This window comes from Thalassophryne amazonica, chromosome 3 (assembly GCF_902500255.1).
Source record: "Thalassophryne amazonica chromosome 3, fThaAma1.1, whole genome shotgun sequence".
In the NCBI taxonomy this organism is placed as follows: Eukaryota; Metazoa; Chordata; class Actinopteri; order Batrachoidiformes; family Batrachoididae; genus Thalassophryne; species Thalassophryne amazonica.
In genome coordinates, this window is record NC_047105.1 from 147,419,222 (window position 1) to 147,438,854 (window position 19,633).

Below are 19,633 nucleotides of genomic sequence, written 5' to 3' on the forward strand. Positions count from 1 at the left end.
CAGAACAGGGGCATGATAATGGCCCCTTCACACAAAGTGCGAAGTTTGGACGCCATTTGGATGAAAACGGCGAATCAGTTCAAAATTAGCACACGGAACATCGAGCCAACAGGCCGGCGTGCACGAACCCGGTGCAAGAGTTCGTGCATGCGCCAGTGTCTTGAGAGCAGGAACAGTGGCAGGTGCAGCACATCACGCGGCTTAAATAAAAATAACAACCAGCGGGTACCAATGGCAAGGTTTCAATAGATTTTCAGTGTTTCTGGTATGTTGGAATGCAAATTTCAATAGATTTTCACAGTGTTTCTGGTATGTTGGAATGCAGGTATCAATAGAGTTTCACAGTGTTTCTGGTATGTTTGAATGCAGGTTTCAGTAGATTTTCACAGTGTTTCTGGTATGTTGGAATGCAGGTTTCAATAAGGTTTCACAGTGTTTCTGGTATGTTTGAATGCAGGTTTCAATAGATTTTCACAGTGTTTCTGGTATGTTGGAATGCAGGTTTCAGTAGATTTTCAGTGTTTCTGGTATGGTGGAATGCAGGTTTCAATAGATTTTCACAGTGTTTCTGGTATGTTGGAATGCAGGTTTCAATAGAGTTTCACAGTCTTTCTGGTATGTTGGAATGCAGGTTTCAGTAGAATTTCAGTCTTTCTGGTATGTTGGAATGCAGGTTTCAATAGAGTTTCAGTGTTTCTGGTATGTTGGAATGCAGGTTTCAATAGAGTTTCACAGTGTTTCTTGTATGTTGGAATGCAGGTTTCATTAGATTTTCAGTGTTTCTGGTATGTTTGAATGCAGGTTTCAATAGATTTTCACAGTGTTTCTGGTATGTTGGAATGCAGGTTTCAGTAGATTTTCAGTGTTTCTGGTATGGTGGAATGCAGGTTTCAATAGATTTTCACAGTGTTTCTGGTATGTTGGAATGCAGGTTTCAATAGAGTTTCACAGTCTTTCTGGTATGTTGGAATGCAGGTTTCAGTAGATTTTCAGTCTTTCTGGTATGTTGGAATGCAGGTTTCAATAGAGTTTCAGTGTTTCTGGTATGTTGGAATGCAGGTTTCAATAGAGTTTCACAGTGTTTCTTGTATGTTGGAATGCAGGTTTCATTAGATTTTCAGTGTTTCTGGTATGTTGGAATGCAGGTTTCAATAGAGTTTCACAGTGTTTCTTGTATGTTGGAATGCAGGTTTCATTAGATTTTCAGTGTTTCTGGTATGTTGGAATGCAGGTTTCAGTAGATTTTCACAGTGTTTCTGGTATGTTGAAATGCAGGTTTCAGTAGATTTCCAGTGTTTCTGGTATGTTGAAATGCGGGTTTCAGTAGATTTTCACAGTGTTTCTGTATGTTGGAATGCAGGTTTCAATAGAGTTTCACAGTCTTTCTGGTATGTTGGAATGCAGGTTTCAGTAGATTTTCAGTGTTTCTGGTATGTTGGAATGCAGGTTTCAGTAGAATTTCAGTCTTACTGGTATGTTGGAACGCAGGTTTCAATAGAGTTTCAGTGTTTCTGGTATGTTGGAATGCAGGTTTAAGTAGAGTTTCACAGTGTTTCTGGTATGTTGGAATGCAGGTTTCAATAGATTTTCAGTGTTTCTGGTATGTTGGAATGCAGGTTTCAGTAGAATTTCAGTCTTACTGGTATGTTGGAATGCAGGTTTCAATAGAGTTTCAGTGTTTCTGGTATGTTGGAATGCAGGTATCGATAGATTTTCAGTGTTTCTGGTATGTTGGAATGCAGGTTTCAGTAGAATTTCAGTCTTACTGGTATGTTGGAACGCATGTTTCAGTAGATTTTCAGTGTTTCTGGTATGTTGGAATGCAGGTTTCAGTAGATTTTCAGTGTTTCTGGTATGTTGGAATGCAGGTTTCAGTAGATTTTCAGTGTTTCTGGTATGTTGGAATGCAGGTTTCAGTAGATTTTCAGTGTTTCTGGTATGTTGGAATGCAGGTTTCAGTAGATTTTCAGTGTTTCTGGTATGTTGGAATGCAGGTTTCAGTAGATTTTCACAGTCTTTCTGCTATGTTGGAATGCAGGTTTCAGTAGATTTTCAGAGGGTTTCTGGTATGTTGGAATGCAGGTTTCATTAGATTTTCAGTCTTTCTGGTATGTTGGAATGCAGGTTTCAATAGATTTTCAGTGTTTCTGGTATGTTGGAATGCAGGTTTCAGTAGATTTTCAGTGTTTCTGGTATGTTGTAATGCAGGTTTCATTAGATTTTCAGTCTTTCTGGTATGTTGGAATGCAGGTTTCAGTAGATTTTCAGAGGGTTTCTGGTATGTTGGAATGCACGTTTCAGTAGATTTTCACAGTCTTTCTGGTATGTTGGAATGCAGGTTTCAGTAGAGTTTCAGTGTTTCTGGTATGTTGGAATGCAGGTTTCAGTAGAGTTTCACAGTCTTTCTGGTATGTTGGAATGCATGTTTCAGTAGATTTTCAGTGTTTCTGGTATGTTGGAATGCACGTTTCAGTAGATTTTCAGTGTTTCTGGAATGTTGGAATCCAGGTTTCAATAGAGTTTCACAGTCTTTCTGGTATGTTGGAATGCACGTTTCAGTAGATTTTCAGAGGGTTTCTGGTATGTTGGAATGCAGGTTTCAATAGAGTTTCACAGTGTTTCTGGTATGTTGGAATGCATGTTTCAGTAGATTTTCAGTGTTTCTGGTATGTTGGAATGCACGTTTCAGTAGATTTTCAGAGGGTTTCTGGTATGTTGGAATGCAGGTTTCATTAGATTTTCACAGGGTTTCTGGTATGTTGGAATGCAGGTTTCATTAGATTTTCAGTGTTCTGGTATGTTGGAATGCAGGTTCATTCGATTTTACAGTGTTTCTGGTAGTGTGGAATGCAGGTTTCAATTAGATTTTCAGTGTTTCTGGTATGTTGGAATGCAGGTTTTGTTTCTGGTATGTTGGAATGCAGGTTTCAATAGAGTTTCACAGTCTTTCTGGTATGTTGGAATGCAGGTTTCAGTAGATTTTCACAGTCTTTCTGGTATGTTGGAATGCAGGTTTCAATAGATTTTCACAGTCTTTCTGGTATGTTGGAATGCAGGTTTCAGTAGATTTTCCAGGGTTCTGGTATGTTGGAATGCAGGTTCAGTAGATTTTCACAGGGTTTCTGGTATGTTGGGAATGCAGGTTTCAGTAGATTTTCACAGGGTTTCTGGTATGTTGGAATGCAGGTTTCATTAGATTTTCACAGTCTTTCTGGTATGTTGGAATCCAGGTTTCAGTAGATTTTCACAGTGTTTCTGGTATGTTGGAATGCAGGTTTCAGTAGATTTTCACAGGGTTTCTGGTATGTTGGAATGCAGGTTTCATTAGATTTTCAGTGTTTCTGGTATGTTGGAATGCAGGTTTCAGTAGATTTTCAGTGTTTCTGGTATGTTGTAATGCAGGTTTCAGTAGATTTTCAGTGTTTCTGGTATGTTGGAATGCAGGTTTTAGTAGATTTTCAGTGTTGCTGGTATGTTGGAATGTAGGTTTCAATAGAATTTCACAGTCTTTCTGATATGTTGGAATCCAGGTTTCAGTAGATTTTCAGTGTTTCTGGTATGTTGGAATGCAGGTTTCAGTAGATTATCAGTGTTTCTGGTATGTTGGAATGCAGCTTTCAGTAGATTTTCACAGTGTTTCTGGTATGTTGGAATGCAGGTTTCAGTAGATTTTCACAGTGTTTCTGGAATGTTGGAATGCAGGTTTTAGTAGATTTTCAGTGTTGCTGGTATGTTGGAATGTAGGTTTCAATAGAATTTCACAGTCTTTCTGGTATGTTGGAATGCAGGTTTCAGTTGATTTTCAGTCTTTCTGTTATGTTGGAATGCAGGTTTCAGTAGATTTTCACAGTGTTTCTGGTATGTTGGTATGCACTTTTCAGTAGCTTTTCAGTGTTTCTGGTATGTTTGAATGCAGGTTTTGTTTCTGTTATGTTGGAATGCAGGTTTCATTAGATTTTCACAGTCTTTCTGGTATGTTGGAATCCAGGTTTCAGTACATTTTCAATGTTTCTGGTATGTTGGAATGCAGGTTTCAGTAGATTTTCACAGTGTTTCTGGTATGTCGGAATACACGTTTCAGTAGCTTTTCAGTGTTTCTGGTATGTTGGAATGCAGGTTTCAGTTGATTTTCAGTCTTTCTGGTATGTTGGAATGCAGGTTTCAGTAGATTTTCACAGTGTTTCTGGTATGTTGGAATACAGGTTTCAGTAGATTTTCAGTGTTTCTGGTATGTCGGAATACACGTTTCAGTAGCTTTTCAGTGTTTCTGGTATGTTGGAATGCAGGTTTCAATAGATTTTCAGTGTTTCTGGTATGTTGGAATGCAGGTTTCAGTAGATTTTCAGAGGGTTTCTGGTATGTTGGAATGCAGGTTTCAGTAGATTTTCACAGTCTTTCTGGTATGTTGGAATGTAGGTTTCAATAGATTTTCACAGTCTTTCTGGTATGTTGGAATGCAGGTTTCAGTAGATTTTCAGTGTTTCTGGTATGTTGGAATGCAGGTTTCAGTAGATTTTCAGTGTTTCTGGTATGTTGAAATGCAGGTTTCAGTAGATTTTCACAGTGTTTCTGGTATGTTGGAATGCAGGTTTCAGTAGATTTTCAGAGGGTTTCTGGTATGTTGGAATGTAGGTTTCATTAGATTTTCACAGTCTTTCTGGTATGTTGGAATGTAGGTTTCAATAGACTTTCACAGTCTTTCTGGTATGTTGGAATGCAGCTTTCAATAGACTTTCACAGTCTTTCTGGTATGTTGGAATGCAGGTTTCAGTAGATTTTCACAGTCTTTCTGGTATGTTGGAATGCAGGTTTCAGTAGATTTTCACAGGGTTTCTGGTATGTTGGAATGCAGGTTTCAGTAGATTTTCACAGGGTTTCTGGTATGTTGGAATGCAGGTTTCAGTAGATTTTCACAGGGTTTCTGGTATGTTGGAATGCAGGTTTCATTAGATTTTCACAGTCTTTCTGGTATGTTGGAATCCAGGTTTCAGTAGATTTTCACAGTGTTTCTGGTATGTTTGAATGCAGGTTTCAGTAGATTTTCACAGGGTTTCTGGTATGTTGGAATGCAGGTTTCAATAGATTTTCAGTGTTTCTGGTATGTTGGAATGCAGGTTTCAGTAGATTTTCACAGGGTTTCTGGTATGTTGGAATGCAGGTTTCATTAGATTTTCAGTCTTTCTGGTATGTTGGAATGCAGGTTTCAATAGATTTTCAGTGTTTCTGGTATGTTGGAATGCAGGTTTCAGTAGATTTTCACAGGGTTTCTGGTATGTTGGAATGCAGGTTTCAGTAGATTTTCACAGGGTTTCTGGTATGTTGGAATGCAGGTTTCATTAGATTTTCACAGTCTTTCTGGTATGTTGGAATCCAGGTTTCAGTAGATTTTCACAGTGTTTCTGGTATGTTGGAATGCAGGTTTCAGTAGATTTTCACAGGGTTTCTGGTATGTTGGAATGCAGGTTTCATTAGATTTTCACAGTCTTTCTGGTATGTTGGAATGCAGGTTTCAATAGATTTTCAGTGTTTCTGGTATGTTAGAATGCAGGTTTCATTAGATTTTCACAGTCTTTCTGGTATGTTGGAATGCAGGTTTCAATAGATTTTCAGTGTTTCTGGTATGTTGGAATGCAGGTTTCAATAGATTTTCAGTGTTTCTGGTATGTTGGAATGTAGGTTTCAATAGAGTTTCACAGTCTTTCTGGTATGTTGGAATGCAGCTTTCAATAGACTTTCACAGTCTTTCTGGTATGTTGGAATGCAGGTTTCAGTAGATTTTCACAGTCTTTCTGGTATGTTAGAATGCAGGTTTCAGTAGATTTTCACAGGGTTTCTGGTATGTTGGAATGCAGGTTTCAGTAGATTTTCACAGGGTTTCTGGTATGTTGGAATGCAGGTTTCAGTAGATTTTCACAGGGTTTCTGGTATGTTGGAATGCAGGTTTCATTAGATTTTCACAGTCTTTCTGGTATGTTGGAATCCAGGTTTCAGTAGATTTTCACAGTGTTTCTGGTATGTTGGAATGCAGGTTTCAGTAGATTTTCACAGGGTTTCTGGTATGTTGGAATGCAGGTTTCATTAGATTTTCACAGTCTTTCTGGTATGTTGGAATGCAGGTTTCAATAGATTTTCAGTGTTTCTGGTATGTTGGAATGCAGGTTTCAGTAGATTTTCAGTGTTTCTGGTATGTTGTAATGCAGGTTTCAGTAGATTTTCAGTGTTTCTGGTATGTTGGAATGCAGGTTTCAGTAGATTTTCAGTGTTGCTGGTATGTTGGAATGTAGGTTTCAATAGAATTTCACAGTCTTTCTGATATGTTGGAATCCAGGTTTCAGTAGATTTTCAGTGTTTCTGGTATGTTGGAATGCAGGTTTCAGTAGATTATCAGTGTTTCTGGTATGTTGGAATGCAGGTTTCAGTAGATTTTCACAGTGTTTCTGGTATGTTGGAATGCAGGTTTCAGTAGATTTTCACAGTGTTTCTGGAATGTTGGAATGCAGGTTTTAGTAGATTTTCAGTGTTGCTGGTATGTTGGAATGTAGGTTTCAATAGAATTTCACAGTCTTTCTGGTATGTTGGAATGCAGGTTTCAGTAGATTTTCAGTCTTTCTGGTATGTTGGAATGCAGGTTTCAGTAGATTTTCACAGTCTTTCTGTTATGTTGGTATGCACTTTTCAGTAGCTTTTCAGTGTTTCTGGTATGTTTGAATGCAGGTTTTGTTTCTGTTATGTTGGAATGCAGGTTTCATTAGATTTTCACAGTCTTTCTGGTATGTTGGAATCCAGGTTTCAGTACATTTTCAATGTTTCTGGTATGTTGGAATGCAGGTTTCAGTAGATTTTCACAGTGTTTCTGGTATGTCAGAATACACGTTTCAGTAGCTTTTCAGTGTTTCTGGTATGTTGGAATGCAGGTTTCAGTTGATTTTCAGTCTTTCTGTTATGTTGGAATGCAGGTTTCAGTAGATTTTCACAGTGTTTCTGGTATGTCGGAATACACGTTTCAGTAGCTTTTCAGTGTTTCTGGTATGTCGGAATACACGTTTCAGTAGCTTTTCAGTGTTTCTGGTATGTTGGAATGCAGGTTTCAATAGATTTTCAGTGTTTCTGGTATGTTGGAATGCAGGTTTCAGTACATTTTCAGTGTTTCTGGTATGTTGGAATGCAGGTTTCAGTAGATTTTCAGTGTTTCTGGTATGTTGGAATGCAGGTTTCAGTAGATTTTCAGTGTTTCTGGTATGTTGGAATGTAGGTTTCAGTAGATTTTCACAGTGTTTCTGGTATGTTGGAATGCAGGTTTCAGTAGATTTTCAGTGTTTCTGGTATGTTGGAATGTAGGTTTCAGTAGATTTTCAGTCTTTCTGGTATGTTGGAATGTAGGTTTCAAGTAGATTTTCACAGTCTTTCTGGTATGTTGGAATGCAGGTTTCAGTAGATTTTCAGTGTTTCTGGTATGTTGGAATGCAGGTTTCAGTAGATTTTCACAGTGTTTCTGGTATGTTGGAATGCAGGTTTCAGTAGATTTTCACAGTGTTTCTGGTATGTTGGAATGCAGGTTTCAGTAGATTTTCAGTGTTTCTGGTATGTTGGAATGCAGGTTTCAGTAGATTTTCACAGTGTTTCTGGTATGTTGGAATGCAGGTTTCATTAGATTTTCACAGTCTTTCTGGTATGTTGGAATCCAGGTTTCAGTAGATTTTCACAGTGTTTCTGGTATGTTTGAATGCAGGTTTCAGTAGATTTTCACAGGGTTTCTGGTATGTTGGAATGCAGGTTTCAATAGATTTTCAGTGTTTCTGGTATGTTGGAATGCAGGTTTCAGTAGATTTTCACAGGGTTTCTGGTATGTTGGAATGCAGGTTTCATTAGATTTTCAGTCTTTCTGGTATGTTGGAATGCAGGTTTCAATAGATTTTCAGTGTTTCTGGTATGTTGGAATGCAGGTTTCAGTAGATTTTCACAGGGTTTCTGGTATGTTGGAATGCAGGTTTCAGTAGATTTTCACAGGGTTTCTGGTATGTTGGAATGCAGGTTTCATTAGATTTTCACAGTCTTTCTGGTATGTTGGAATCCAGGTTTCAGTAGATTTTCACAGTGTTTCTGGTATGTTGGAATGCAGGTTTCAGTAGATTTTCACAGGGTTTCTGGTATGTTGGAATGCAGGTTTCATTAGATTTTCACAGTCTTTCTGGTATGTTGGAATGCAGGTTTCAATAGATTTTCAGTGTTTCTGGTATGTTGGAATGCAGGTTTCAGTAGATTTTCACAGTCTTTCTGGTATGTTGGAATGCAGGTTTCAGTAGATTTTCAGTGTTTCTGGTATGTTGGAATGCAGGTTTCAATAGATTTTCAGTGTTTCTGGTATGTTGGAATGTAGGTTTCAGTAGATTTTCACAGTCTTTCTGGTATGTTGGAATGCAGCTTTCAGTAGACTTTCACAGTCTTTCTGGTATGTTGGAATGCAGGTTTCAGTAGATTTTCACAGTCTTTCTGGTATGTTAGAATGCAGGTTTCAGTAGATTTTCACAGGGTTTCTGGTATGTTGGAATGCAGGTTTCAGTAGATTTTCACAGTGTTTCTGGTATGTTGGAATGCAGGTTTCAGTAGATTTTCACAGTGTTTCTGGTATGTTGGAATGCAGGTTTCAGTAGATTTTCACAGTCTTTCTGGTATGTTGGAATGCAGGTTTCAGTAGATTTTCACAGTGTTTCTGGTATGTTGGAATGCAGGTTTCAGTAGATTTTCACAGTGTTTCTGGTATGTTGGAATGCAGGTTTCAGTAGATTTTCAGTGTTTCTGGTATGTTGGAATGCAGGTTTCAGTAGATTTTCAGTGTTTCTGGTATGTTGGAATGCAGGTTTCAGTAGATTTTCAGTGTTTCTGGTATGTTGGAATGCAGGTTTCAGTAGATTTTCAGTGTTTCTGGTATGTTGGAATGCAGGTTTTAGTAGATTTTCAGTGTTGCTGGTATGTTGGAATGTAGGTTTCAATAGAATTTCACAGTCTTTCTGATATGTTGGAATCCTGGTTTCAGTAGATTTTCAGTGTTTCTGGTATGTTGGAATGCAGGTTTCAGTAGATTTTCAGTGTTTCTGGTATGTTGGAATGCAGGTTTCAGTAGATTTTCAGTGTTTCTTGTATGTTGGAATGCAGGTTTCTTTAGATTTTCAATGTTTCTTGTATGTTGGAATGCAGGTTTCAGTAGATTTTCACAGTCTTTCTGGTACGTTGGAATGCAGGTTTCAGTAGATTTTCAGTGTTTCTTGTATGTTGGAATGTAGGTTTCAGTACATTTTCAGTGTTTCTGGTATGTTGGAATGCAGGTTTCAGTACATTTTCAGTGTTTCTGGTACGTTGGAATGCAGGTTTCAGTAGATTTTCAGTGTTTCTTGTATGTTGGAATGTAGGTTTCAGTACATTTTCAGTGTTTCTGGTATGTTGGAATGCAGGTTTCAGTACATTTTCAGTGTTTCTTGTATGTTGGAATGTAGGTTTCAGTACATTTTCAGTGTTTCTTGTATGTTGGAATGCAGGTTTCAGTAGATTTTCAGTGTTTCTGGTATGTTGGAATGTAGGTTTCAGTACATTTTCAGTGTTTCTGGTATGTTGGAATGCAGGTTTCAATAGAGTTTCACTGTGTTTCTGGTATGTTGGAATGCAGGTTTCAGTAGATTTTCAGTGTTTCTGGTATTTTGGAATGCAGGTTTTGTTTCTGGTATGTTTGAATGCAGGTTTTGTTTCTGGTATGTTTGAATGCAGGTTTCAGTAGATTTTCACAGTGTTTCTGGTATGTTGGAATGCACGTTTCAGTATCTTTTCAGTGTTTCTGGTATTTTGGAATGCAGGTTTTGTTTCTGGTACCCCTGGCAAAAATTATGGAATCACCGGCCTTGGAGGATGTTCATTCAGTTGTTTAATTTTGTAGAAAAAAAGCAGATCACAGACATGACACAAAACTAAAGCCATTTCAAATGGCAACTTTCTGGCTTTAAGAAACACTATAAGAAATCAAGAAAAAAAGATTGTGGCAGTCAGTAACGGTTACTTTTTTAGACCAAGCAGAGGAAAAAAATATGGAATCACTCAATTCTGAGGTAAAAATTATGGAATCACCCTGTAAATTTTCATCCCCAAAACTAACACCTGCATCATATCAGATCTGCTCGTTAGTCTGCATCTAAAAAGGAGTGAACACACCTTGGAGAGCTGTTGCACCAAGTGGACTGACATGAATCATGGCTCCAACACGAGAGATGTCAATTGAAACAAAGGAGAGGATTATCAAACTCTTAAAAGAGAGTAAAACATCACACAATGTTGCAAAAGATGTTGGTTGTTCACAGTCAGCTGTGTCTAAACTCTGGACCAAATACAAACAACATGGGAAGGTTGTTAAAGGCAAACATACTGGTAGACCAAGGAAGACATCAAAGCGTCAAGACATTAAACTTAAAGCAATATGTCTCAAAAATCGAAAAATGTACAACAAAACAAATGAGGAACGAATGGGAGGAAACTGGAGTCAACGTCTGTGACCGAACTGTAAGAAACCGCCTAAAGGAAATGGGATTTACATACAGAAAAGCTAAATTAAAGGCATCATTAACACCTAAACAGAAAAAAACAAGGTTACAATGGGCTAAGGAAAAGAAATTGTGGACTGTGGATGACTGGATGAAAGTCATATTCAGTGATGAATCTCGAATCTGCATTGGGCAAGGTGATGATGCTGGAACATTTGTTTGGTGCCTTTCCAATGAGATTTATAAAGATGACTGCCTGAAGAGAACATGTAAATTTCCACAGTCATTGATGATATGGAGCTGCATGTCAGGTAAAGGCACTGGGGAGATGGCTGTCATTACATCATCAATAAATGCACAAGTTTATGTTGATATTTTGGACAATTGAAAGGATGTTTGCGGATGATGAAATCATTTTTCAAGATGATAATGCATCTTGTTATAGAGCAAAAACTGCAAAAACATTCCTTGCAAAAAGACACATAGGGTCAATGTCAATGAGCAGATCTAATATGATGCAGGTGTTAGTTTTGGGGATGAAAATTTACAGGGTGATTCCATAATTTTTTCCCTCTGCTTGGTCTAAAAAAGTAACCGTTACTGACTGCCACAATCTTTTTTTCTTGATTTCTTATAGTGTTTCTTAAAGCCAGAAAGTTGCCATTTGAAATGACTTTAGTTTGTGTCATGTCTGTGATCTGCTTTTTTCCTACAAAATTAAACAACTGAATGAACATCCTCTGAGGCCGGTGATTCCATAATTTTTGCCAGGGGTTGTATGTTGGAATGCAGGTTTCAATAGAGTTTCACAGTCTTTCTGGTATGTTGGAACGCAGGTTTCAGTCAATTTTTTTCACATATCTACAGCGGGTTCTTGGGTGTTTGTGTGATGGACAGTCAGCGTGTCAATAAACTCTGGCGTCAGGCAGTTAAAGTCCTGCCATGTGTTGTTTTGTCCTGTGCACCTAAATCAGGTGGCTGGGCCTGAAGTCGTCAGAATCATCTTCTGAGTTCTGTGGCAGGACTTGTGTTCCCTGAAGCAACGATTTTGTGTCCGCGCCATCTTTGGACTGAACTCTGTGTGCATCATCTCTTGTCTTTCCTCTCAGACACCCTGTGCAACGGGAAGTTCCATAAACACCTGCAGGACCTGTATGCCCCGCTGGTGGTGCGGTACGTGGACCTGATGGAGTCCTCCATTGCTCAGTCCATCCACAGAGGCTTTGAGAGGGAATCCTGGGAACCTGTCAAGTCAGTAGACTTTAACACCCGTTTGTCCGTCTCGACATGTGACCACATTCATGACTGATTAATTTGTAAAGTTGTGAGATCTCATTTAGAGAAGTATTCTACAGTCACTATTTATTTTACTGTACTTTTTTATTGAGAGTGTGTATGTTTTACTTTGCTCCTGTGGTATGTTTCACTCCTCTTGATTGTGAGGGATACTTTGCTCTTGTGGTGTCTTTCTTGCCTCTTTGTAGTGACGGATCCTTTGGTCCTGTCGTGTGTTTCACTCCTCTTGGTAGGGAGTGATACTGTGGTCATGCGGTGTGTTTCACTCGTCTTGGTAGTGAGGGATACTGTGGTCATGCGGTGTGTTTCACGCCCCTTGGTAGTGAGGGATACTGTGGTCATGCGGTGTGTTTCACACCTCTTGGTAGTGAGGGATACTGTGGTCATGCGGTGTGTTTCACGCCGCTTGGTAGTGAGGGATACTGTGGTCATGCGGTGTGTTTCACTCGTCTTGGTAGTGAGGGATACTGTGGTCATGCAGTGTGTTTCACGCCTCTTGGTAGTGAGGGATACTGTGGTCATGCGGTGTGTTTCACACCTCTTGGTAGTGAGGGATACTGTGGTCATGCAGTGTGTTTCACGCCGCTTGGTAGTGAGGGATACTGTGGTCATGCAGTGTGTTTCACTCGTCTTGGTAGTGAGTGATACTGTGGTCATGCGGTGTGTTTCACGCCTCTTGGTAGTGAGGGATACTGTGGTCATGCGGTGTGTTTCACACCTCTTGGTAGTGAGGGATACTGTGGTCATGCGGTGTGTTTCACACCTCTTGGTAGTGAGGGATGCTTTGCTCTTGTGGTTTGTGTCACGCCTCTTGGTTGTGAGGGATGCTTTGCTCTTGTGGTTTGTGTCACGCCTCTTGGTTGTGAGGGATACTTTGCTCTTGTGGTTTGTGTCACGCCTCTTGGTAGTGAGGGATACTGTGGTCATGCGGTGTGTTTCACACGTCTTGGTTGTGAGGGATACTGTGGTCATGCAGTGTGTTTCACACGTCTTGGTTGTGAGGGATACTTTGCTCCTGTCTTGTGTTCAACGCCTCTTGGTAGTGAGGGATACTGTGGTCATGCGGTGTGTTTCACGCCTCTTGGTAGTGAGGGATACTGTGGTCATGCGGTGTGTTTCACACCTCTTGGTAGTGAGGGATACTGTGGTCATGCGGTGTGTTTCACGCCTCTTGGTAGTGAGGGATACTGTGGTCATGCGGTGTGTTTCACGCCTCTTGGTAGTGAGGGATACTGTGGTCATGCGGTGTGTTTCACACCTCTTGGTAGTGAGGGATGCTTTGCTTCTGTGGTATGGTTCACGTCTCTTGGTAGTGACGGATAATTTGCTCCTGTGGTTTGTGTCACGCCTCTTGGTAGTGAGGGATACTGTGGTCATGCGGTGTGATTCACACCTCTTGGTAGTGAGGGATACTGTGGTCATGCGGTGTGTTTCACACCTCTTGGTAGTGAGGGATACTTTGCTCTTGTGGTTTGTGTCACGCCTCTTGGTTGTGAGGGATACTTTGCTCTTGTGGTTTGTGTCACGCCTCTTGGTTGTGAGGGATACTTTGCTCTTGTGGTTTGTGTCACGCCTCTTGGTAGTGAGGGATACTGTGGTCATGCGGTGTGTTTCACACGTCTTGGTTGTGAGGGATACTGTGGTCATGCAGTGTGTTTCACACGTCTTGGTTGTGAGGGATACTTTGCTCCTGTCTTGTGTTCAACGCCTCTTGGTAGTGAGGGATACTGTGGTCATGCGGTGTGTTTCACGCCTCTTGGTAGTGAGGGATACTGTGGTCATGCGGTGTGTTTCACGCCTCTTGGTAGTGAGGGATACTGTGGTCATGCGGTGTGTTTCACACGTCTTGGTTGTGAGGGATACTGTGGTCATGCAGTGTGTTTCACACGTCTTGGTTGTGAGGGATACTTTGCTCCTGTCTTGTGTTCAACGCCTCTTGGTAGTGAGGGATACTGTGGTCATGCGGTGTGTTTCACGCCTCTTGGTAGTGAGGGATACTGTGGTCATGCGGTGTGTTTCACACCTCTTGGTAGTGAGGGATACTGTGGTCATGCGGTGTGTTTCACGCCTCTTGGTAGTGAGGGATACTGTGGTCATGCGGTGTGTTTCACGCCTCTTGGTAGTGAGGGATACTGTGGTCATGCGGTGTGTTTCACACCTCTTGGTAGTGAGGGATGCTTTGCTTCTGTGGTATGGTTCACGTCTCTTGGTAGTGACGGATAATTTGCTCCTGTGGTTTGTGTCACGCCTCTTGGTAGTGAGGGATACTGTGGTCATGCGGTGTGATTCACACCTCTTGGTAGTGAGGGATACTGTGGTCATGCGGTGTGTTTCACACCTCTTGGTAGTGAGGGATACTGTGGTCATGCGGTGTGTTTCACACCTCTTGGTAGTGAGGGATACTGTGGTCATGCGGTGTGTTTCACACCTCTTGGTAGTGAGGGATATTGTGGTCATGCGGTGTGTTTCACGCCTCTTGGTAGTGAGGGATACTGTGGTCATGCGGTGTGTTTCACGCCTCTTGGTAGTGAGGGATACTGTGGTCATGCGGTGTGTTTCACGCCTCTTGGTAGTGAGGGATACTGTGGTCATGCGGTGTGTTTCACACCTCTTGTTAGTGAGGGATACTGTGGTCATGCGGTGTGTTTCACGCCTCTTGGGAGTGAGGGATACTGTGGTCATGCGGTGTGTTTCACACCTCTTTGTAGTGAGGGATACTGTGGTCATGCGGTGTGTTTCACACCTCTTGGTAGTGAGGGATACTGTGGTCATGCGGTGTGTTTCACACCTCTTGGTAGTGAGGGATACTGTGGTCATGCAGTGTGTTTCACGCCTCTTGGTAGTGAGGGATACTGTGGTCATGCGGTGTGTTTCACACCTCTTGTTAGTGAGGGATACTGTGGTCATGCGGTGTGTTTCACGCCTCTTGGGAGTGAGGGATACTGTGGTCATGCGGTGTGTTTCACACCTCTTTGTAGTGAGGGATGCTTTGCTTCTGTGGTTTGTGTCACGTCTCTTGGTAGTGACGGATAATTTGCTCCTGTGGTTTGTGTCACGCCTCTTGGTAGTGAGGGATACTGTGGTCATGCGGTGTGTTTCACACCTCTTGGTAGTGTGGGATGCTTTGCTTCTGTGGTTTGTGTCACTCCTCTTGGTTGTGAGGGATACTTTGCTCTTGTGGTGTCTTTCATGCCTCTTTGTAGTGAGGGATCCTTTGGTCCTGTCGTGTGTTTCACGCCTCTTGGTAGTGAGAGATACTTTGCTCCTGTGGTGTGTTTCACGCCTCTTGGGAGTGACGGATAATTTGCTCCTGTGGTTTGTGTCACGCCTCTTGGTAGTGAGGGATACTGTGAGAGCTCAATACTGTGAGAAATCTTGGAGTCATTTTTGATCAGGATATGTCATTCAAAGCCCATATTAAACAAATATGTAGGACTGCTTTTTTGCATTTACGCAATATCTCTAAAATTAGAAAGGTCTTGTCTCAGAGTGATGCTGAAAAACTAATTCATGCATTTATTTCCTCTAGGCTGGACTATTGTAATTCATTATTATCAGGTTGTCCTAAAAGTTCCCTGAAAAGCCTTCAGTTAATTCAAAATGCTGCAGCTAGAGTACTGACGGGGACTAGAAGGAGAGAGCATATCTCACCCATATTGGCCTCTCTTCATTGGCTTCCTGTTAATTCTAGAATAGAATTTAAAATTCTTCTTCTTACTTATAAGGTTTTGAATGATCAGGTCCCATCTTATCTTAGGGACCTCGTAGTACCATATCACCCCAATAGAGCGCTTCGCTCTCAGACTGCAGGCTTACTTGTAGTTCCTAGGGTTTGTAAGAGTAGAATGGGAGGCAGAGCCTTCAGCTTTCAGGCTCCTCTCCTGTGGAACCAGCTCCCAATTCAGATCAGGGAGACAGACACCCTCTCTACTTTTAAGATTAGGCTTAAAACTTTCCTTTTTGCTAAAGCTTATAGTTAGGGCTGGATCAGGTGACCCTGAACCATCCCTTAGTTATGCTGCTATAGACTTAGACTGCTGGGGGGTTCCCATGATGCACTGAGTGTTTCTTTCTCTTTTTGCTCTGTATGCACCACTCTGCATTTAATCAGTAGTGATCGATCTCTGCTCTCCTCCACAGCATGTCTTTTTCCTGGTTCTCTCCCTCAGCCCCAACCAGTCCCAGCAGAAGACTGCCCTTCCCTGAGCCTGGTTCTGCTGGAGGTTTCTTCCTGTTAAAAGGGAGTTTTTCCTTCCCACTGTCGCCAAGTGCTTGCTCACAGGGGGTCGTTTTGACCTTTGGGGTTTTTACGTAATTATTGTATGCCCTTGCCTTACAATATAAAGCGCCTTGGGGCAACTGTTTGTTGTGATTTGGCGCTATATAAATAAAATTGAATTGAATTGAATTGAACTGTGGTTTGTGTCACGCCTCTTGGTAGTGAGGGATACTGTGGTCATGCGGTGTGTTTCACACCTCTTGGTAGTGTGGGATGCTTTGCTTCTGTGGTTTGTGTCACTCCTCTTGGTTGTGAGGGATACTTTGCTCTTGTGGTGTCTTTCATGCCTCTTTGTAGTGAGGGATCCTTTGGTCCTGTCATGTGTTTCACGCCTCTTGGTAGTGAGAGATACTTTGCTCCTGTGGTGTGTGTCACTCCTCTTGGTTGTGAGGGATACTTTGCTCTTGTGGTGTCTTTCATGCCTCTTTGTAGTGAGGGATCCTTTGTCCTGTCATGTGTTTCACGCCTCTTGGTAGTGAGAGATACTTTGCTCCTGTGGTGTGGGTCACACCTCTTGGTAGTGAGGGATACTTTGCTCCTGTGGTGTGGGTCACACCTCTTGGTAGTGAGAGATACTTTGCTCCTGTGGTGTAGGTCACACCTCTTGGTAGTGAGGGATACTTTGCTCCTGTGGTGTGTTTCACACCTCTTGGGAGTGAGGGATACTGTGGTCATGCGGTAAGTTTCACACGTCATGGTTGTGAGGGATACTTTGCTCCTGTCTTGTGTTCAACGCCTCTTGGTAGTGAGCGATACTTTGCTCTTGTGGTATGGTTCACGCCTCTTGGTAGTGACGGATAATTTGCTCCTGTGGTTCGTGTCACGCCTCTTGGGAAAGTTGACAAATCCTCAAAGAACACCCAGTTGGAAACACGTGAGTGTCATTATTGGGTATAAAAAGGAGCATCTCCAAATCCCCAATTCATTGGAATTGGGGTCGTAGATGTTTGCTCTGAAACGTATCAGACCAGATACTGATGTTGCTGTTGGTCATGTTCAGAGTCTGTTTTCTCTGAATGGCTGGTTTTTGACCTTTGCAGTAATGGCTCTGGGACTTCTGAGGATCTCTTCTGGAAGTTGGATGCCCTGCAGACGTTCATAAGAGACCTTCACTGGCCAGAGGAGGAGTTTGGCAAACACCTGGAGACCCGGTTGAAGCTGATGTCCAGTGACATGATTGAATCATGCATAAAGAGGTAGGAGTCTTCAGAATTACTCCATCTGGATTATAGATACCAGACCTGAGCAAACATACTGCATCTGGATTATAGACATCAGACTTTAGCAAAAAAAAAAAAAAAAGCTCCGTCTGGATTATACTGTAGATACCAGACCTGATCAAAAATACTCCATCTGGATTATAGATACCAGACCTGAGCAAACATACTGCATCTGGATTATAGATATCAGACTTTAGCAAAAAAAAAAAAACCTCTGTAGATACCAAACCTGAGATCAAAAAATACTCCATATGGATTATACTGCTGATACCAGACCTGATCAAAAATAGTCCATCTATTTTATACTGTAGATACAAGACCTGAACAAAAATACTCCTTATGGATTATAGATGCTAAACCTGAGCAACCATACACCATCTGGATTATACTGTCATTACCAGACCTGAGCAACAGTACTCCATGTGGATTATACTGTAGATACTGGATTTGAGCAGCAATTCTCCATATGGATTGTAGATACTAGACCTGAGCAACAGTACTCCATCTGGATTATACTGTAGATACTGAACCTGAGCAACATCACCCCATCTGTGTTATACTCTAGATACCACACCTGAGCATCAATACTCCATTTGAATTATACTCTAGATACCAGACTTGATCAGTAATACTCCATATGGATTATAGATACCACATCTGAGGAACAATACTCTATCTGGATTATATTATAGATACAAGACCTGAGCAACAATACCTCATCTGGATTATAGATACCAGACCTGAGGAAAGAACGCACTCCATCTGGATTATACTGTAGATACCAGATGTAAGAAAAATAAATAAATAAATAAAATACTCCATCTGGATTATACTGATGACTTCAGACATGAGCAACAATACTCCATCTGGATTATAGATCCCAGACCTCAGCAACAAAAGAGCATTTGAATAATACTCTAGATACCAGACCTGATCAGTAATACTCTATATGGATTATAGATACCACACCTGAAGAACAATACTCCATCTGGATTATACTATAGATACTAGCCTTTAGCAAAAAATACTATGGATTATATGGATTATACTATAGATACCAGACCTGAACAACAATACCCCATCTGGATTATAGATACCAGCCCTGAGGAAAAAAACATACTCCATCTGGATTATACTGTAGATATCAGACCTGAGCACCAATATTCCATCTGGGTTATACTGTAGATATCAGACCTGAGCAACAATACCCCATCTGTGTTATACTCTAGATACCACACCTGAGCATCAATACTCCATTTGAATTATACTGTAGATACCGGACCTGAGCAACAATACTCCATCTAGATTATACTCTAGATACCAGACCTGAGCAAAAATACACCATCTGGATTACACTGTAGTTACTTGCCCCGAGCATCAATAATCCATATGTATTATACTCCTGATACCAGACCTGATAAAAAAAAAACTCCATCTGGGTTATACTGTAGATACCAGACCTGAGCAAAAATACACCATCTGGATTATACTGTAGTTACTGGACATGAGCAACAATACTCCATCTGGATTATAGATACTAGACCTGAGCAACAGTACTCCATCTCGATTATACTGTAGATACTGAACCTGAGCAACATCACCCCATCTGTGTTATACTCTAGATACCACACCTGAGCATCAATACTCCATTTGGATTATAGATTCCAGACCTGAGCAAAAAAAAACTCCATCTGGGTTATACTATAGATACCATACCTTAGCAATAATATTCCATATGGATTATAGATACCACACCTGAAGAAGAATACTCCATCTGGATTATACTATAGATACCAGCCTTTAGCAAGAAATACTCCATTTGGATTATGCTGTAAATACCAGACTTCAGCAAAAATAGCCCATCTGGATTATACTGATGATATCAGCGATGAGCAATAATACTCCATCTGGATTATAGATCCCAGACCTAAGCAACAATACACCATTTGAATTATACTCTAGATACCAGACTTGATCAGTAATACTCCATATGGATTATAGATACCACATCTGAGGAACAATACTCTATCTGGATTATATTATAGATACAAGACCTGAGCAACAATACCCCATCTGGATTATAGATACCAGACCTGAGGAAAGAACGCACTCCATCTGGATTATACTGTAGATACTAGATGTAAGAAAAAAATAAATAAATAAATAAATAAAATACTCCATCTGGATTATACTGACTTCAGACATGAGCAACAATACTCCATCTGGATTATAGATCCCAGACCTCAGCAACAAAAGAGCATTTGAATACTACTCTAGATACCAGACCTGATCAGTAATACTCCATATGGATTATA

The 19,633-nt window shown here is 40.9% G+C and overlaps 1 protein-coding gene across 1 annotated transcript in view; it reads left to right on the forward strand.

The window, feature by feature from the left end:
* LOC117507690 (calcium-dependent secretion activator 1-like) overlaps nt 1-19,633 on the forward strand; it is a 547,099-nt gene that overhangs the window by 386,127 nt on the left and 141,339 nt on the right. Inside the window, 2 exon segments of the mRNA XM_034167504.1 lie at nt 11,633-11,774; nt 17,139-17,294. Coding sequence (XP_034023395.1) covers nt 11,633-11,774; nt 17,139-17,294 — 298 coding nt within the window.